The sequence below is a fragment of the Gallus gallus genome, chromosome 3, assembly GCF_016699485.2.
Source record: "Gallus gallus isolate bGalGal1 chromosome 3, bGalGal1.mat.broiler.GRCg7b, whole genome shotgun sequence".
NCBI classification, from domain to species: domain Eukaryota; kingdom Metazoa; phylum Chordata; class Aves; order Galliformes; family Phasianidae; genus Gallus; species Gallus gallus.
Window position 1 is genome coordinate 39306242 of NC_052534.1, and position 22020 is coordinate 39328261.

Genomic DNA, 22020 nt, shown 5'->3' on the forward strand with positions numbered 1-22020 from the left:
AATGAATGCAGAAGAAGCATAGCTTTAACAACTTTGGTACTGTCTCCTTTTTCTGACTACAGTTGCCTTTGTTCCCTTCTGAAAAGTTTGAGAGTTGCTCATTATCACTGCAATAGGAAGGTGTTTCAAATTAAACACCCAGGACCAAGGGCAAAGACATCTGAAGGCACAATTCCCCAATTCTCCATTCAATGAATTAATGAATACAGAAATTGAAGAAAGCAATGTTTCTTTGCGCCTATCAAATAAGCAGGCTGAAAAGACAGAAAATCATTTTGTATTTTTATTATGTTATATATTCCCAGATTCATAGAGAATTAATTTCCCAAGCCATCCCACACTATGGGAACATCACCATTCCAGGCCTGAAGCCAAAATATTTGCTCCATGGCAATGCATGTAAAGTCTGTATAAGTGTGCAAGAGAACTTAGTTGGGGTCCTACATACATCCCCATGAAAAATAGGGATCAGAGAATGTTGTAAACCCGGGTCAGATGACACAGACAAAAGAGTAAGGATGTTTCTCAACCTACTGCCTTACCCAGATAGAAGGGCTGTGAAGAGCCACCCTACTCCCTTAGGCCTAAAGACAACACAGTGCATCTCAGTAGATATACCTGTGCTAAGAAGTCACAAGAGCCTGCTTTCTGAAGGCTTTCCATTCTAGGGTTAGCACAGATAGCATAGGCAGAACTCAAGCAGGTGCACCTTTCTATGTGTAAGGTACAAACATCCCAGGCATTGCTCCAGAGCACTCAGGGCACCAGCGAGAGGCTCAACAGGAACACCACCCATGCTCAGTGGAATTTTAATAGTTTTAAGATTTATGAGAACCAACATGTCCATACTAATCTCCAGATTAGCACTTCCTGAGCACACACCAGAGCCAAAATCTGGCTCCTTGTTGCATCTAGGCTCATAATTGCTTCCTTCTGATGCTCCTCTGCCATCCCAAAAATAACAAAGATTAGAAAAAAATCTTACTGTACAATAAAAAGAGTAACAGATCCTTTTTAAGGACACAAAGAATAAAGTGAATGAGGCTACTTGCATACTTGACAAGTGCACATCTGGGTATGCACACACACATCAAAAAAAATGACTTCTGAATCAACAGCCCATAACTCCTGTAAGGTGGAAGAAAAAAATGTTTAATTCCCAGCCTGAATTAGAGCAGGGAATGGAACCCCATCTATCATCATGTGCAGAGTGTAATTGTGTATTAGTTTGATGGCTACCCTCATGCATGTACCTTTCCCCTAGAAATCTTTTGTAATTGAAAATGTGTAAATTTAGCAAAGTTCAGTTTCATTAAATCACAATGCTTCAAGGAAAAAGGCGTTACCACCTTCAAGTTTTTCTCTACATGTACTCCAATGTGCAGACAAAAAATCCACCTGAGAAAGCAGCCCTTGCTGAATTCGGAAGTTGATGTACGGCATTAGAAATAGAAACGAGGATCATAGCCTCAGTAAGCCATAGGAGCCATCACTTTGTTGGGTTTCTCTTGTTTTGCTTCTTTTAAAAACAAAACACACAGGTTTCTTCATTGCTATCACACAGACAGATACTGAAAGCTTCTACAAAAAAGTACTGTGAAACCTGTTAATATCCCAACACCCACAACAAATTAAGACACTGATGCTATGAATATACGTGTTTTGGGGGCCCAAGAGGAAGAATCAAAGATGAAGTCAGATTACAAACCTTTAATGTACTCCAGTTGCCAAGCTGGCAGTCCAGTAGTGCTGGTTCATACCTTTTTATTAAAGTATCCCAGTTTTGGTCACTGACAGTAAAACTACTTTCATAGCCTGAGGTAACAGAGGAACCAGCAGATGCCACATCTGAGGAATCCGTAGAATATGACAGTGTTGCATCTGTATCAGAGAGAGAGACAGTCTCACAATCCTGAAGTTTATCGTTTGCTGTGGTCTCATTTTCAGACTTCAAATCCTCACTGGGCCTAGAGAAGCAACACAAAGCCCCCGAGTGCTCCTGAGTTCTTGTCTCTCCTGGTACCTGCAGATCTCTGGGGCTGCTGGGATGCAGAAGGTCACTTGCCTTGATTTCAGCATCGCTTACTCCAGAGGCTGAGTTCAGAGAGAGCTGTATGAAGCTGAAACTCGAACGAAAACTATCACGTGGACCAACAGAACAAGAAGCAGCTTCTCTGTTTTGATATTCACAGTTACTACTCACTTCTGCCTGATCCAAGGCACGTATCTTTTGGGGCTCACTCACTTCATTTCCATGGCTCGTCTGCCGTGTACCACTTACAGTAGAAACACCTTTGCTTGTTGTTTCAGCAGGGCAAATCGATGTCGTGTTTTCTGACCATGGATTCTTGGAACATGAAAGACTTTTGCAGCTTCCTGGCATATTTACAGTAGTGCCCAACGTCATCACCCCATCAGCAAGAACTACAGCACTACTTGCAATTGAACTACAGCGTAAGAACTCAATGTTATTCTTGTGTTGTCCGCAGAGAGAGAAGTCCTCCAGCTCTTCACAGTGCCTCTTGTCATGTTTGAACTCCTCTGGGCCGAAGGGCTTGCAGGCACCCAGGGACTGAAACTGGAGCTGTCGCTGAGCCTCTGGCCTCATGTATCCAGGTCTTTTTGCCAGTTTCTTTTTACCAAGAGAGCCTGAAGGCATTAAGTGCTCCAGACCATCTGGAGGGAGTAAAAAAAATAAAATATTACACCAGTAAAGCATTTCTGCAGTTTCTTAAGGGTAATATGTTGTAGCATTCAAAAAATAATTACTTCAGAAATTTCAGACAACGCATCGGTTCCCACTTCAATAAAACAAAGGTGCTGCCTGTATTGCAGGCAGACATGATAAAGTGTTACCAGATAACTGTGCAAGTTCACTCACTTTCTAAAGAGTTTGCACCTGCTTTTATGTGAACTCGCTGATACAACAGGACACAAACCCAGGTACGCTGAATGAGAGGTTTCCCTATTTGTAGCAGTGCTCTGCAATTCCTCATTCTCAGATCACTCACAGCACAAAACTCATTTAGTCTGACTGACACAGAACGATTTTCAGACATACAATCACATAGGACCAAATCTGCATCAAAAACAAAGGAACACTGAGAAATTTTGCACGCAACTTGTTATTGCTCATGTCCAGTTCTCTGTGTTTTATTAATACAAGCATTTCAAATTCAGCTTCCAGAACAGCTGCAGTTCTTTAGCAGTCTACGGCTGCATGTCTGTTATTCCAGTGGGGTATTTTATAGATCTTCATTTACTGTTTTACCTCTTGTCCAAATAATACGAGTTAGTTTTGAATGCAAGACTCTCAGTCTGAGAAGACCAATATCACCATATGGTTGCTAAAATTACGGCAATGTCACATAAAAAGGTCTTCTACTCAACAGCTCAATTTCCCCATATATATATACACAGCATACGTAGATGAAAAGATAGATTAGCTGCTTGCATAGTGCAATAGAAAGAATCAAGATTAAAAAAAAAGAGCCCTGAAAGTAAAAGAATAAAATGTAGCACTGTGTTTTTGCTATCTCTACTTTAAATACATATATATGTTTTTAATAAGTCAGCTATGCCAATAGGTAAAAATAAAGATCACACATTGATTACTCCCAGCTTCTTAAGGATTTACTACTCAAAAGGTATTCCATTCTTCTATCTTGCACACAATCAGTGCAATACCAGCTCTGTCTGTCACCCATTTTGTATCACAAAAACATACTGAACTGGCTTATTTGCAAGACTAGCACTTCAAAGGAACCTAGCGACTGGCTGAATTATGCCCCTGATTAGCTCCCTTCTATTCACAGAGACAGAATCCACTGCCAGAACATCAGGTACCGGAATTATTCTCACCGCTGACACAGTGGTATTCCAAAAGGCAATTTTTACATTTTTTTTTCATAAAATTTATTAAATATTCACCTCCAATCACAACCCTTTGTCAATTTTTATATTGACGACTTGCACATACTCTAAATACCTCAGCAGCTCCTAACAGAAGCCTCAAACATACCTCATTAGAAGGACAGGCTACACAAACATATAAGCACTCAACCTGAATCTTCCTAACCGACTTTTTCCAGTATTCACTGTGTCTTCTCCAAGTAACCTTCAATGAAAGCAACTTGAATATATTCCACATATTACAATAACAGCATCTCACTATGGAACTGCAGTTAAGTTTCTGCATTTTGCTTCCTATTACCATTAACTAGGATAGTCCAGCTGCCTCACACACTCTCTTGTTAGAGGAAAAAACCTCCCAGAAGTCAGAAATAAAGAAGGTCATGGAGTCCATCAATCTGTCTAATATAAAAAGACAGAGAAATGCTCTACTGGGAGTAATTTAATAGAAATTATAACAAACAGAAACCATTCTTGATGTAAGGGAACCAAAATTGAACAGAATGTGCTTCAGAATTTAATTCTTTTGTATACAAAAGAATGGTCAAAATTGGCCTTCAGCAGACAAAATCTATCACGCAAAAAATGTCATTCTAAGACTGGATATATTTTATCACAGTTTACAAAGGCTAGTCACAGGCCTTGTCTGTAGAAATAGAAGTTCATGGTTGAATTACGATCAATTTAAAATTGATCTCAGCAAATCACTATGAATTTCTAGGGCAAACAGGTAATTACAGCGCTTTAAACACCACATTTAAACTATTCTAATGTAAGTTAAGTTTAAATTGTTAAATATTTGCACCATACTAACCAGGTGCAATTCTAAAAACCATTTTAGTTCAACTGGTATGATTTCATTATCCTGAATTAGTCCACACGGTAGGAAGCCCCACACCTCCGCATTCCTCCTCGCGCAAGGAACTTTCTAGTCCAAGTTTGCCATTCAGCACCTTTGTGGACTCCAGATCTGCCTTCTGGCAAGCCCACCAGCACAAGCCCCTCACCTGGCTACTGCACAGCAGCCAAAATGGCACCAAGATCACCCCCCATAGCCCAGCAGAGGTCTGCTGAGGCAGTCTGAGCTGCTGACTAGCCCCAGACAAGAGGCAAAAACCAAGGCACTCCATGAAGCACATTCCAGCAGTCCCCAAGGCCTATCTTGCCCAGAGGAAAGGGAAGGAAGAGGAAACTGCAGGCAGAGCCCAGCCACCAGCTAGAGAACACCTTCGTGCTCTCAGCCATCATGAAATCCAGATAGGATATTGCTAGACCATTGGGCATACCGTTTTCACACCCTTCATCCTTCTATTGTATCCCTTGATGTGAAGTTTAGAATCACTTTTGTTGTTTGTCATCACATATCTGAAATTTAGTTACACAGTTTGTTAGCCTTCAAATATACAAGGTCTGCTCTGAAAGTAACACCTCCTATTTTATGACGTTGGCCTAGAACGAGAGGCAGATGTTGTTGGTACAGCAGCAGGGGTTGAAGCTTCCCATCAGTGTTCCATAACATGCTATTGCCATGCAATAGATGGCAGCAGAGGGGCAGTCTGACAAAATGGCATCTGACATGGAAGTGTGGATGAAGCACAGGTGTGCCATCAAATTCCTCCATGTGGAAAAAGTTGTGCCCACTGATCTTCATCAATGCTTGCTGAACATTAATGGAGACCAAACAGCAGATGTGAGCACAGAGAGGCAGTGGGTTTCAGCAATGGGGACAGTGACAGTGCATCATCTCTGCTTGTGTAAATTTTCAAGAGCATGGCATGCAGGCTTTTGTTCATTGCTGGTGAAAATGCACAGCTAGTGGTGGTGACTGTGTTGAAAAGTAGTGTTTTACAGCTGAGAATTTGCTCTATCAAATAGAGTCATTGTGCTCTTTGTATATGTTGCGGTTTCCATGAAATAAACAGGACGCATTACTTTTGGGGTGACCTACACATATCTTATGTCCTGACAAAAAAAAACTGCAGTGAAACAATTCAGATAGCTTGTTCAAGTGACAGGTCTCACTTTTCTCAGACTTCCCTCAGTTTTGTTTCAAGCACCTCAAATAGCAGATAAGCCTCTGGCAAGTAACTACCAAACTATCAGAATTGCACCTTGAAACGCTATGAAAGCAATGGAAGATGATTCAGAATTATATAACACTGTAGTATTATGCCTTGCATGAGATACTGAGGGGAAAAAAAACACAAAGAAAAGCCTTCCAATTGTAATACTACAAATCAGCTTTTAAAATGCATGTTACAAACCTAGAAGTTGCAACATATACTTTCCATTCAAACGTCCTATCACGTGCAAGCGGCTTCAAATCCTAATCATGAAGGCTCAGAGAAGAATCTATTTGATTTTATCAGATCTTTCATCATAGCAAAGCTTTCTCAATGAGCAACAACTCAGATCCAGAACACAGAATGAACATGTTCCAACACTGCAAAGCAACTCTCATGCAGCAATGCTGCTCAAGTCTCATGAGTCAGTAGGATTAAGTAGGGACGGGGGAAGTCAAAGCGCATTTAGTGCTGATGGAGTAGCACATCCTCTTATACTCAACCCGATGCTAACGCACAGCAGGACAGTTGTCTACCACGAGTCTCCATTTTCAGCCACAAAATCCACGCTTCAGTTTTCTGACCAAATGCTCTAATAACATCTATAGGTGGAATGCCATGAGAACGTGAAAAATTCTTACAAAATCCACTGAGGCTTTAATGATCAGTACAGAAACATGGTATTTCACAAAACTCTTCTGCCCTAAATTTAAACCAGTAACTCAGAATGCCTGCAAGGTCACTAAGCTCTCCCCCAAAATAACCCAGAAATTATAGATGCAGTTTTAAGAAGAGCTCAACTATTCGCACACACCTACATTACACTGCTGATGTCTATTAAAATAACAAATTCAGCTCTAGAACATTTGTGGGCGGCAGCCATGGTGTCTGAAGAGACATAGTTGGTCATACTCAAAGCCAGATATCAAAGCACTGCTCCAATCAAATTCTACAGTGCTGCTTCTGTTGAGGAAGCCTTAAAAACCTGTGTTACACTTTATGCAAAGCAAGATTAAAACATTTATTATTTACAAAGATACACACAAGCTTAGCCTTCCTCAAAGATTAATCAATCTGACATTACAGTAACCATTATTATGGGCCAGTTCCTCTGTCATAAAAACATGACAAAATACCCCGCGATTTCTAATTAGCTAAATTTTGACTTGTCTGGTGAATTTCAGAAGATGCCACGAAATACTCAAGAACAGGCTGTGTTGAGATTGATGCCACCTTATTCAAAATAAACCACTACAGATTCTTTATACAAATGTGCTTTTAAACAAAGTTACCTTTGAACATAAGCATTTTATAACTAATAAAATGTCTCATCCAGATTTTTCACCTGATTACTGAATGTTATCTATACTTTGATTTATCTAGCACTTCATAAGGCGTATCTATAGAAGACAAGCAATGGCTGAGCTACATACAAATGATTCCCTCACCAAAGGCTCCTGCAATTTCTAAGATCACATGCTGCGATCAGTTACTCAGCTGCTAAATTTCCAGCATGTCACATATGAAATACACTCTGAAGTCATTAAGTGCTTGTTGGTTATTATTCTTCATTAAAAATACTTCAAAGACATTTTAGACGCAAGAACGGTCTTCCTTAGCCAGTGTTTAAATAAAGTTATTTTTATTGATACACTCTCATAATGCACATCATTGAGTTGTTATATTAAGGAGGTAAGTGGCTTGAATGTAACAACTCATCCTAAGCCATTTGAGGAAATTGCAACACTTCTCTCTAGAGTAATGATCTCACTAGTTGATACCAGCTCTAATATGCCTATCAGGTTTTTTTTCTCCTCTTAAAAGCGTTTTAAACCTGGTTTTGCCTTGTTAACTCCAAGGAAAAATACAAGATCTATTAAGAAGTGTGCTCTTAAATATCATAACACTCCCAACGTTAGCAACAAACACTTACTTAGTCATAGAAGCATAAGAGAAACACCTCTTTCCTTAATCACATATCACAGTTGTGTTTTATATTACAGACACTTAAAAATGCAAGCGCACGTCTGCATCCATCACTATTCAGCAGCGCATTGACTGTGCATACAAGCAGGCTTTTTTCCTCAAGCAAGTGCCTCATCTGTGCACCTGGATATGAAAGGAAAAAAAAAACAGAAATATGCATTTCTGACCCTTTTAAATTTAAAAAAGGCAATAACTGCCCAGTCTGTGAAAGCATGCAGTTGCACTATGAAGGTCTATTTGATAACTAATCAACACCCTATGGCTGGCCATCCAGTGCTTGGCGATTACAGAAAATTGCATTCTTCCAAGTTAAATGTAAATTACCCCCTTGTAACCTCACCACTGCAGCCCTACAAGTAAACTCATTTTGTTGGTCAGTAGAACAAGTGGCTTAATACACTAGGGAGCAACCAGGTGACTCCTTGCTGCCTCAGCAAAGCGGGACCATTTACATAGCACAATACCTCTGAAAAATTACATTTGTCCTTTTCTCAAAAGTGATGTTTCTGCTTTGTTTTTTCTTTGCTTTCATGCAGTCAGCTACTGTTAAAAAGTCACAAGCAAAATAAGTAAATGCATCTCTGGTTGACAGCTTCAGCCCAGCCAGTCTCCAAACCTCTTTACGCAGCTCATTCACGCTCCAACCCATCGCCATAGATCTAGGCTAGTTGGAACTGCCCAAGTCACATACACAGCCACACAACATGACAGTTACTTGCCAAGCCTCCCCAGTCACAGCTGAGCCTACCTCAGCTTTGCAGTACTGTTAGCAGCCCACCCCATGGATGACCAACACAGGTGAGGGCACAGGTGGGTGTGGGAACACAAGCACCAGCACTAGGTGCCTTCAGCACAGGCAGTAACAGAAGGCACTTAACTTCCCCAGAAATACCCAGCCCCAGTCTGTTTCAAGTCTGCCAACGTTATTCTTTACTTATAGCTAAATGATCGAGAGTAATTTTCACACTTTCTGAAAAGGCAGAAGAACACAGAAGTTGCAAGTTTGCAGAGAAGAAACACAATAGAAGAAGCAATGCTTATTCCAAGGTGCTGTGGAGTTTTTTCAACTGTTGTGGGTTTTTTTTGGTTGGTTGGGTTTTTTTGTTTGCTTTTTTTTTTTGGTGGGTTGGTTTGCTTTTTATTATTATTATTTTAAAGGCTTGTTGTTGTTTTTCTTTCTGGGAAGAAGAAAAGTACATTTGCAATTTCAGTGCAACAGCCTGTAGTGGCAGCTCACGCAAATGTCTCAAAGGGAGAGAATGCTCTTGTTCTTTCAGTCAGGACCTGGAAACCTTTCAACATGACATAGAAACAAGGGAGCAAGGATTTTGCGTGAAGTCCACGAGAAGAGATTTAAGCTTGCCTAGATCCTAAATTACTTTGTCAACCATGCTTAATGGGTTTGCAGTCGTATCCCATAAAAGTACTTCACCGAACATGTATGTAATTATCAAATTGGTACACAGCAGTCCTTTCCAAGAATGGTCTATTTAACACACCACACTTCTCTTTCATCACTCTGTCTACTGAGTGATAGTGCAGATTCCCACTACTTCTGCTCAGTCAGATCAGCCACAGCAAGACTCTAATATAAAACGCATCGGGGTGAGGGAGAGAGAGAAGTGTGAGAGCACATTGACAGCAGTCAATTTCTAATTCAAGCACAGTTTGAGCGCTCCAGCTTGGAGATTTGAATTTTTAATTTCACCAAGAGAAAGCAGGTTCCAAATTAAGCATCTGATGCGCAGCCAGTATGAAAGCAGAATTGAGTTTACTGAAATAGAAAGTAATTTGCTCTTAACAGCTCAGTAGTCATCACATATAATGAAAATAAAACAACGTGGCAGTTCCTATATCGTCAAGGGTGAGGAGTCAGTATGCTTTTAACTACACAATTTAATATCAAAGTCCCAGGACAAATGCTCCTCCCCTGCCTGCTGTAGGAACTTTGCCTCCCAGCCCCAACCAGGCTGTCAGGACCCAATGTCAGTGCTGTCTAGACAACAATGGAAGCAAAGGGAAGTCTCAGACATCAGGATAGCTGAGCAACATCATCACACAGAACACACAGCACCCCCAAGATGCAGCCTGAGCACAAGATACTGCAGTCTGTATACACGGTTGACTTCTGTAGTAATAGAGATGCATGGGACACAGAGCCCAGCTGCAGTGGGAAGCATGTGAACACACAGCAACACTCCCTCACCCTGCTTCCCTCAGAATATAATCTCAGGACTTTGCACAAACCCCTGCAACGCTTCCTGCTCCCACTAAACTTGCATACTCAAGTACTCTCTCTGCAACAGCAGCTGTGCAGACTGTGCTTTTGTGCACTGACAAGAAATAGCCACTCTGAGCAGTGAGACGAAGCCGAACCAGGTACAGACTGCAGCACTGCTCTCCTGTCCTCCACAGCTACACAGACAACTGCAGTTAATGAAAGCCCTAGCTAAAGGCCAGCAGATTATTCATCAATATTATATTTCAGATGTTAGAAACCAGCAAGGGGTCAAGCGTGGGTTCCATGAGAGACCAGTGCTGCTAGGAGAGAAGGATGCACGCAATATCCCTTCCAAGGGCTTCCACAAGGATACTGCTTGACCTTTACAACCCTCACTTGAGGCTGCAGGCAGAAAAAAAAAATGGAAGCTGGAAGTTTTCTTTATTGGGTCTGAGAACACAGAAATGAAGATATTGGCTGTATTCTTTCCCTCTAGAATGGAGGAGAAAAGTGGAGGTAAAATCTGGGATTGTGTTAAGAATGAGCCATGGAAGAAGTACTGTAACTAACACTGCTGAATCTGCAGCAGAATACCAACCATCATAGGCATACAACACACAGCTGAGAAATCACAGCTCCTTCAGAATAGGGTGAAACAGAAAATACTCAGCCTGAAGTCAGGTATCTCAAAAAAAAAAAATAAAAGGTCACAAAAGAGCATAGTTTCTCTGTTTAAAGAAAATCCACTGAGCTGCAGGAAAAACGACACCTTGCCTCCCACTCTGACAACATACAACTGATTTATGTTGCTATTCCTGTGTTATCAACAGCAGTTCACATTTAAGGAAGAAAATTGTAACAGAGAAAAAGGGGAGAAGAGTAATACGCCACCAAAAAAGACATGTTGAAACCATGAAAAGCAGTCAAGGTTCTGTACAGCAACGAGTCTAATGTTTAGACATTGTTACAGCTGTTATCAAGACCCTCTTTCATTTAAACAATGGTATTGTTATAATACATGTCCCAACATGTATCTCCTAGCAGTAAGCCCTCATTTCCCAGACAAGGAGAGCAGCGTCTCCTTTGTGGTACCACACAGCTATGCCACAAAGCCACAGTCCAAGTCCAAAGGTAAATGTTTACAGAGTTTCAGGAAAAAGTAAGAGGGATGTATTTTAGCAGATGAGGCAACGCTATGGCACTCAACCTTGGGCTCAGAAGAAAGGGCAAAAGGGTACAAGCAAGTCAAGAAGGCGCCCAGCAGCCTCAGACAGCAAGCAGCCCATGCTTCCACAGGCAAAAGCCCTGGCCCTACAGGCTAAAGTTAATACAGCAAACTCTCATCACCTGAGATTCCTACTACAACGCTGTAACACTGCCTGGGCAAAGGACTTCAGCAGTAACAACACATGCATTCTGTATGACTGCTTGCTCAGGAAAGTCACCTCTGGTCAGCAGCTGAGAGCCACTGCACCTATGTCACACCATGTCCAGAGAACGAGGCTTCTCAACAGACCTGAAATCCTGCCCTCACACAAATTCCGAAGTCAGGACTGCTGGAAGCAAATGAGGATTAACGCATACGGTCAGCTGGCAGTCAGCCAGACCTCCTGCTGAGGGGAGATATGATCAACACTGACAGCTCTGCTTTGATTCTTTCACTTGTTGTGCCTTCACCCAACTCTGCCAATACCAATGCTATCTACAGTTTTTCCACTGCTCCCACCAAACCCAGCCTCCCTTTCCAGCGGCTTCCATTGCATTTCTCTTCTTAATCCCCAATTAGTTCTCACAAATCTGTTCATTCCTTTTACAGCAAGCAGGAAAGACATTTGAACCGGAAACTTTCCCAAATCTGGATCTGACCTAACACTGCACAGGTCACACTTACATACTATACAGTCCAGGGTGATGGCCCTCCACAAAGCTCCCAGACAATGTTCACAGCCAGACAGATTCCCCTGCACCATTGCTCAGTACCACCTCTTTGGTCCTTTCCAGTTTCCAGCCTTCTCCAAGCCCATTTAAAAGCAGTCCCACCCCACATCAGCTGTGCCCACTGATTTCATTGTTTGCCCCCAGGTGTGCAGCATTTTGGCTGCAAGGACTCAGCAAGTCCGAAGGGCTCCTGTTAACTCTTTCACATAAACTCAATTCCACTTTAAGGATACAATGGCTCCATTCATCCCATTAGAGATCATCTCTATGAAAACACTATTTCAAGAGCTTCTTTCTCAAGACGATAAATTGCTGCTATTCACCTCTAGGAAATCAAGACAATTACTTGCCACAATTTACTCTGACATTCTCCCTGGGCTAACATACATTAGCCAATAATACAGGTTATATTTATTAATGTTCAACAAAACCATAGATTTTTGCCAGAGGTTTAATAAAAAAAAAAAACACGTTCTGTCACAAGTTATTTGTAACTCCTTCCATACGCATTCCTACCTATGTACGAGGCTACAGGCTATGCCACCTTTCATTGAACCCTACCTGTCTGCTCTCGTTACCCAAGAAAGTTAAAGAACAGTACTTCTCTTCAAAGAAATCATGGCCTTTCATGAGATGGCTTGCAGATGTTTCCTGGGCACTAAGGGCCCCGTGTGATACTGAAATGAAACAAAATGTTAGGTAAAATACTTCAAGTTAAAAAAAAATAACACAACACTCAGACTGACCCTTGGAAAATATCCTCTACATAAAGGAAGTTTGGTTTGAGCAAGCTAATGAAACAATCTTTCATGTCAATATATTCTCAGTTCAACTTAGCATTTTAAAGGGGGTAAAAAGTGCTGATTGTAACATACAGTGCTGAGCACACGCACCTGAAAAGATCATCTGGAGTATCAAAATGCTTAACCAGCAAAAAAAGAGCCAACAACTTTGAGTGCCATTCAAATCATCTTCCAGAGTTACCATAGGTCATGCACATAACTATTTCCAATACTTTTCCTTGAATCTATTGCATGCTTTGAAAAACATGAATTCAGAACCCAGGATTGTCAGGGTCCCCATAAGGTAACTGGCAGTGGCCTATCCCACCCGGTGGGCAGAGTACTTCTGTTACACAGTACTGTTGCACACAGTATCCGTATCCTTGTTATTAGAAAATAGCTGACAGCACTGCCGCAGCTCCCTCTCAAGAGAAGTTTGGCATTTTTAGAGACACTTGATCCCCCCCGGTCCTGAGGTACAGCAGTAACCTGATGCATTGGTTTGTGGTTAAAACAGACTACAAGTGAGCCGTGCCACAAGAGCTAATGACTTACACAGGATTCCTAAAAGAGCAGTAGGGAAGAAAAAAAAGTCATTGTAAAAATACCCAAACGGCTTTGCGCCTTCAGAATTCCTTTCTCTATTGAAGAGACTGAAGATGTGAAAAACAACATTTAGACGGAATCGTAGTACTCTCAAAACTCAAACACTGGAGCCACAAATGTCCCCAAGGCAGATCCTGCCAATTATGTCATTTTAAGTGGGAGTTTCATAGGAAAATTCAGGTTTAACATAACTTTTCACCACAAATTTGAAAGAAATACAAGCATCCCATTTAAATAACTCCTCAGCTTACCTATAATACAATTTGAGCTCGCCTACATTTTTGTGCTCTGAACTCAACAGGTTTATATTAATCCACAGAGCTGATACTGGAGAGCACATTTATTCATAAAATACCCGTGTCAAGTCAGTCCAGAAGGACAGTTTATTGGAAGAATAGGTTCACCGATTGGCTCCTATAATTCCCAAGTGAAACAGTTCCGCCTTTAAGCTGGAAGCCTTTTAAAACCTCTACTGACTAGAGAAGGGACAACTCAAAGGATTTTGAAGTGATTTGCAAAAGCTCTGCAACATAAAATCATCCTCTCCCTCCAGCCCTTAGGGAACAGGAACATGAGTGAGTGAGCTGCAAGAACAGACTACAAAAACAGAGAGGTGACAACAAGGCTGAGAGAGATGCTGAGAAGATACATGGATTTTCATTTCTGTACAATAAAAGTGTCATAGCATGTTACCGAACAAAAACATATGAAATGTCTGAAATTTATATTACCTTAAAGTCTGAGTCATAAGCAAGGACTTCTGTAACAGAAATCATGAAGACAGAACTAAGGATATCTCTAAGGTTAGAATGCCCTCTTTGGGTATAAGGCTATACTTGCAGCAATTTTCATCAAATTCAGCTGCTATTTTATGTCACAGGGAGGAAAGCAAATAAAAGAATGCTAAGTGTTCTACTCTAAAACCTTTAATTAGATAGTAAGTGAAGTCTGATTCCATTTTCTAGCAATAGCATTCCCAAGATGCTAGGTACATACAGTGAGGTTGAAACCAATCCAACATGTCGTGGGAAGGCAAGAAACAGAGAAAAGTGGAAAGAAGAGAGCTTCAGACTGGATTTGAAGAATTCCTTCACCTTGAGGGAAGACAAGCAGTGGAGGAAGTGACCACTACAGGTTGTGCAGCCCTTGGAGCTATGCATGGCCCACAGCAGGATGAAGCTCGGAGCAACCTGCCCCAGCCTCAGCCAACTCTGCTATGTGTAGGACCAGACTGCTGCTAGCCCTCCAACTCAAGCTATCCCACGGTATACAACCCAGCTTTACATACATATACCATATTCCACTGTGTGTTCTCTACACACAACAGGAGTTAAGTGTAAGATCCATGACGAGACATCCAACTCCGAAAGAAAGTAATTTAGCTGATCTAACTTCACAAAGGAATCACAAGGGAGTTAGTAAACAATAGCTTCAGCACATCCTGGAAGATGGAAACAGCTGGCTTTCTATCAACAAAATTAAGAATAAAGTTCGATACTTGAAGTAAATCGGTTCTCAGAAAAAAAATATAGCATTCAACACACACTTACATGCACACACACAGAAATCACAAGCTTCAGTGCCAGTCAGTGCCGTAAGCAAGACAGACACAATAAGGCATAACAACATAAAAAGTCCTATTGTCCCAAAGCAGCAGACCTTTAGTAGTTAGCTGGTGATTAAATGATGCTCATGAGCACCACTTAAATGTCACTTTGATCTATTGCAGTTATTTCACAAAATGTTTATTTCCAAGGCTTCTTTATTGGTTGTACAGCCATTGGAAAGCATTTCTCTCAAGGCATTATTCAGCTTGCTATAATAAAAATTATTCTGATACCTTTTCCTAGGCTGCTTTCCAATTGGAGGACAAGAGGGGACCATCTGCTAGAGGCACCTCTCACATGAGTGCACTGAACATTCATGCTGGCCTTTCAATATTAAAAACACAGCTACTATACATTTACTATGGCCACAGACTTCCAATTTAATGCACAGACGAAGCAAACAGCTTCACTAAGACCTGGCAACACAGAAAGCAGTCATACACGTAAGAAGCGTGTGCAGACCCATTTGAGAAGTCCAAGCTCCCACCCAGGACTCCAGTGCTACTCCATGCTCACCAGAAACATAGCTGTGCACCTTTATCACTAGTCAGAACAAAGGTAAGTTATCTTTAAATGATAATAAATCAGCTCAGAAAGTGTATGGCATCAATACACACAGCCTATAGAACTCAGCAATGATTAAAAAAAACCTTACCATCCATTCCACAAGAGATAAACAAAAGGAACTGACAAGAACAGAGCACACCTGCACCATTCACAGAGTAATGAGAAGTTCCATAGATTGTCTTTCCTGGAATGGTAGCACTGGTTATAAACCCAAAGTCCCACCACACACAAGAAAAAGCAATAACAAACACAACGCTGAGGAAGTAAGCATCTTATGAATTATGTACAAAGGACACATAGAGAACAGCTCTCAGCTGATATGAAATGGCTTTTCACTTGGTCTCAGAGCAGACAATCTCATGGAAAATTCTGCTATTGACAAAACTGGCAACGCAATCAGGAAAATCCCCTGCTGCCTGCTAAAAGAACAGATACACAGCTATTAGAGCTCACCACATACAAAGCAAGAAGTGACAGCTAGCCTTTGCTTACCTTGCAGCAGCCTGAGACCACCTGACAAAGATGATTTTCCTCCTCCTGCCCTCATTTGCTCAGGAAGCCTGCAAGCAGACTTTCCAACTGCTCATTAGCTGAGCAGCCCTTCTCCCATCCAAGTCTACACAAGACTCAGGCAGACCACAAACACGTGAATACTACAGCAGCAGTCTCAGCACAACCACGTTCAGATTTCCCAGGGAAAGGAAATGCAATACCTGTTGATTATTAACGAGTTTGACATGAAGGAGGAAAACCACACTGAGGAACAGCTGTGCTGGTGCTGCACTCCACACGACGGCAGCCAGTTTTCTCATGCAGTTTCAATAAGGGTTTCTCAGGATTTTCACTGCTCTAAGCAAACAGAAACGCACTGTTCTTCTAAGCAAGGGATCTGGCAGGACAGCAGTGTAAAACAGCACCAAACCGAGCAGCTGTCTGTCCCATTCTCCTGAGGCTGGCATGCCTATCGCTCTCATGAGAGGAGCAGGGCTCATGGACCCACAGCTCAGCTCCCGCAGATCAGAGCTCTAGGCATCAGTGCAGACAGAGGGCAGTGCACTGCTCTATGAACAGGAAAAGCCAACCCCCAGTTCTGAAGTGGCTGTTCAGCCTGCTACTCCACATCCCCTGGGTCTCTACAGACACTCTGCAACAGGAAGCGCTTCAGCCTAGTGACCAGGCCTTCCCTTCCCAGGCTCTCTGGAGACCTTACAGTCCTCCAGAACTAAAACAAAAGACTCTAAGAATGCTCAAAACACTTTTCAGGCCCAAAGGCATGACTAACAATAAATCCAGAAGCGGGACCAGCTAAATGAGCTGAGCTAGGGACTACCCTGCTCACCCCATCAATCACTGAGGTCATGAAGCCACCGTCAAACTTCATTATACACAGGCACATTGAAAACATCCCTACCATTTGACTCTACTTTTCCACTAATATTACTATATGGAATGTAGCAAGGTTTTGAAAAGCTACACCAATGCCACATGCCTCAACTTGTACTAATATGGAGACCTGCAGAACAACTCAGGGTATCTAATTATTCCAATTCCCGTTTCCTGTTTTGTCCATGGATACCAACGCTTCCATTCTTACTTAGTTTTACAATACTCACCATCAACCTCTTGACTTTTCACTCCACGGGTTGCCTCAGAGTTGCTCCACTAAGAGATTTTCCTCCATTATGGTTTCCTGCCCTGATGACCCTAACAAAGGAACCTCTCAGCCACAGCCCGCTAAATCCCATTCCTCTGCCATTGCGCATAGCAGAGAAAGGTGGAAAAGAATTTCACATACATGACATTTATTCTATTCTTAGGTTGAGACAACCACTTCTCCCATGTAGTTCTTTTACATGAAGAGTTTTTCATCTTAGCATATACACACACCTTGCTCAGCAAGTTGCTGTCTCATCTGCAGTTCTGACTCGTGTGCTGTTTGATACTATCTATAATTGCAGGTAACACTTATCTTTGAAATGAAGGGAGATAGATAAGTACTATCAAGAAAATGCATTTTCCATCTCTAATCCTGATTGCACAACTGCTTATGTAGTAAATATTTACTTTCCCAATGCAAAATCCAAATGTTTTTACACTCGGCGTTGTTACAAATAAGCATATAAACAGGAAGGGGAATGGTTGTTTACAAGTGTGGATAGTGGTAGGACAAGGGAGAATGGTTTTAAACTGAGACAGGGGAGGTTTCAGTTGGATATTAGGAGGAAGTTTTTCACACGGAGGGTGGTGGCACACTGGAACAGGTTGCCCAAGGAGGCTGTGGATGCCCCATCCCTGGAAGCATTCAAGGCCAGGCTGGATGTGGCTCTGGGCAGCCTGGTCTGGTGGTTGGTGACCCTGCACATAGCAGGGGGCTGAAACTAGATGATCATTATGGTCCTTTTCAATCCAGGCCATTCTATGACTCTATGACATGATACAATACTGAGAGAAGGCAAAAAGAGCCTAGTAATCAGATAAACTATTCTGACATCAAAGGTAAATAAACTTATTTATAAGACAGCAAGAAAGGTAGGAAAGGGAGGGGGGAGCGGGAAAGAATAGAAAGTACCACCAATTAGATTCATTAGACACCAGGTTTCCTATTAGTAATATATCACATTGAGATAATAAGAGATGCGTGTGTTGGGAGGAAGTGGGGCTGTTAGGTGAAGGAGGATCTGAGATGAAGACTGCGGTATTGTACAGCACGCAGATGTGGAACATCACACAAAGGGGAGACAGAATCCAAATTCTGCATGCCCCAAAGGAATCGTACTGAACAAAGGAACCATACTTCAGGCAAGCACATGATCTCACCACTCTGTCTGTAGACTTCAGATTAGTCATTAAGCCACTTTACATTTGCAGCATCAGTAAACAGGGAAATAACTCCACATCAATAGCTGATTCAGTTTTTATATGGCAAGCTCACGTTTAGCAAACAAAGAATGTCAGCAGTTAATCTCAGCTCCCGTTACATAGCATCTGTGACTGGGAGGCTGGGTAAAGAAACATCTCTCCCTGAAAGCATTTTTTCAGGTGAGCAATTAACGCAACCTGTACCTATATGCTAAAAACAGAGCACCAATTGCACTGTTAAACGGTTAATGTTACACTGATTAAAGTAAACACTTCCAAACAAGGATAGTACGGAACTTCACACGGGCACAGTAGCCTTTGTTCAGTACCAGAGGGCCAAGTTTTTTCCTGTGCCACCGCTGATTTACAAAGGACACATTCATCCCTCACACGTCAGGGTTTTGCAGCAGTTTTCCTCCAAGAACATTGAATAGTATTACACCATACCCCAGGCTCAAGCCTAATCTAAGTGACACAGCAAGAAAGGGCTGCTCTCCGGAAAGAGACGCAACAGCGCTAAGGATGAACTCGGAAATCTCTATGGCAACTCCACAGGTTCCTCCCTGTTTACCTTTGGGCCTACTACTCCAAAGGAAGTAAGAAAAGCTGTTGTCACAGGAGTTGTTAATATGGATTACATCCAAAAGCAGGAAAGGCTGCAGACTGTCCGCAGCTCAATCGGGGAGAACACTTGCTCAAGGAAACCAAAGGCCGAGAGCACTCAGGGTGTGCCACACACTCTGGTAGATCCCAGCTGGGAGGAGGTCAGGTGGGTCGGGAGCCGCGGGAGGCCTAAGTTATGGTGAGCAACAAAAACCTACCAGAGTGTGCCTAATTTGTGAACAAAGTCAGAATTAACCTTCAGGGTGCTCTGCTTTTGTGAGTACAAAACACTGTTTGCAGTGCTTTCCGTCCTTCTGTTCATTACAATTAATTCATACTGGTGCTAATCAATCCTCTTTTCTTGCGCGACCCCGCTGCAATTCCAGAAGCGGCGTCTTAGGCCCGAACTTTTTGACTCCATTTTACTGAAGGGAACAAAGGCTGATTTATCTGAGTTTGAAGAGGGAGGAAGCCAGTGGCAATACAGAGCTTGCCTCTGACCACACTTCAGAGCGTTGTGCTGCTGCATAAGTCAGTAGTGCAGTGTATGCTGGTAGGTTATTCTCACCGGCCAATCTAAAAGAACTATACAGAAAATTGATAAGTTTGATAGCAACACGAAGCAAGAAAAAAAACCACGCAGATGGACATGGTCTTAACATCAAATGTACAGAACGCCTGTGGGTTCCTTTACACCCCATTGGCCCCACTTTTTAGGGGATCACAGACCTCTGAACTCAGCTATTTTGCTTTTTAAACCACACGTTTAAACACCCTTCTTCGTTTCAGAAGTGCCTACAAATCCTATCGATGGGAAATGATGTTCCAGAACCTTGGCTGTGACACCACCGTCAGTCTCTTCCCAAAAGAAACCACAGCCTTGATTTCAGCAGTAATACAGGGGAACGCCAATACAAGATAACTAACTGGGCTTGGAAATTACACAACACAGAAGGGAATAAAGAGGAACTTTTCTCCCGTTTTCACGAGTTACTGCATGGCCGATTGCAAATGAGCAAGCAAATGAACAAATACAAAAGGACAAAAACAGAGACACAGAGACAGTGCATCCCAAGGTACTTCGTGCATCCCTTCCAAAACTCTGCTTTACTTTTAATTGCCAGCAGTGCTTGCCGGTATATGCTCAGTAATATACATAGAAAAGCTTTTATTATAGAGGCACTTCACAGAGCTCTTAAAGCACTATTCAGAAGCGCAGCAAAAAGTTACTCAAGCACTTGTACACAGAGATTAGCGTGGATTACCCAAACATGAATGAGCCACTCTCCATTGAGATGTTGGCAAGGACAACTCGAGTGTTTGCAGCAAGTTTTGCTTCGGAGTACTGCGTAACCGAAAAAGCCATAAAGGCAGCTGATGTGCCTGGTGCGTGCTGTGCCTTCCCTCCTGAACTCTTGAGAAGGGCGAGCTACTTTCTGGTGCTACCCACAGCTCCAACCCTTTACCAGCACCGCTGTCACAGACGACTGCTGCTCGGGCTGACAGCTGCGTGATGGAGGGGAGAGCGGCCCACCTGCCCCGTCAGCCACAGCCATTCGGCGCTCGTTTGTGCCAGGACTGACACACGAACTTGGCTTTTTCCTCATGAAAATGGCAGCTTCCTTTTTAAACCAAGTTTGGAGATACCAGACTGCTGACTTCTAAGAGTACGTCTACTTCCCTCGCAGCAGTTGGTTGTGTAGATGTCTATGTACGTACACACTCACTCATATACACAAATGCATGTATATATGCATACGTACATACACGCATACAAATCACACACATTTATGCAGTGATATAATTGCTTCCACACTAGCAGAGGTGGAACTATAGAGATTCTGGGGTTAAAACAAGAAGGGGAGGAAAAAAAAAAGTGTTATTTCAGCTTTATAACAAAGTTTCCTAGGCAACACCGTGCTAACCCTCGCCAAGACGAAACCTCCGGGGAGAGAAAACTAAGAAAGCAAAGCGGGCTTGAAACTAAGAAGCAAGCAACGAGACTTTGTATCTAAACCCTCCGCACCCGGCCGCCCGCACCGAGCGTCCCAAAGCCGCCCTACCCACCCGAGGGTCGGATCCCACTCGGAGGGGAGGGGAGCAGCACCCGGAGCTCCTCCGGCCGCGAAAAGAGCCGCTGCGGGACGGCTCGGGCCCCGTTACGGCTCCGCCGCGCTCACGGGGCCCCTCCCGGCCCCCTCCCAGGCGCTGGGCCGCCCCGCAGCCCCCGGCCTCGCTCACCTGGGCCGGCCGCCTCCCTCCCGCCGCCGCCGTCGCGGCGCCGCCTGTCGGTGCCTCCCGGACGGGGCTGCGGCCGCCACATCCCGCCCCCGGCGGGGCGAAGCGGCTCCCCCCGGGCGCGTCGAGCGGGGCGGAAAGCGGCGGCCCCGGCCACTCCCCCGGCGGCACGGAGCCACGGGGCGCGGCCCGCCCGGCGGCACCCGCCGCCCCTCCTCCGGGCCGGCCTCCCGCGAGCCCCGGGCCTGCAGCGCACGGGCGTTGGACTAGCAGGGGGAGGTGGGGGCTGCGACCCCAAGCCCCGACTGCGGCAACCGCCTTTCACACGGAGGTACGGCTGCACAGGGCGCTGAGCACCAAATGCGCCATCAGGAAATGATTTGCTGTAGGATTCGTCCACGCTGTGCGTTTTTTTCAGTCTTACAGCCGTCATGTGACTGTTCTCGAGCCCTACCCTACCCCTGCGTTGTGCCACATCGTTGCTGAATTCAGCAAGGCGTGCATGCAACGAGGTATCACGCTGCTCGTTGGCTTCCTGTAGTTTAAACTTGGCACCGATGTCTGCGCTGTGTGTGCTTCCATTGCTTTTCATAGGATCACAGAACAGCTTGGGTTGGAAGGGACCTTAAAGCCCACGC

At 43.3% G+C, this 22020-nt stretch overlaps 1 protein-coding gene across 1 annotated transcript in view; it reads right to left on the reverse strand.

Annotated features, from left to right (window-relative positions):
• DISC1 (disrupted in schizophrenia 1) overlaps positions 1–21989 on the reverse strand; it is a 193789-nt gene extending 171800 nt beyond the window's left edge. The window contains exons 1-2 of the mRNA XM_003640955.5: positions 21386–21989; positions 1709–2676 (exon numbers count right to left, since the gene is read on the reverse strand). Of these exons, the coding sequence (XP_003641003.5) occupies positions 1709–2676; positions 21386–21974 (1557 nt within the window). The 5' untranslated portion in view covers positions 21975–21989. The remainder of the gene's footprint in view (positions 1–1708; positions 2677–21385) is intronic.
• Between the last annotated feature and the right edge of the window lie 31 nt (positions 21990–22020).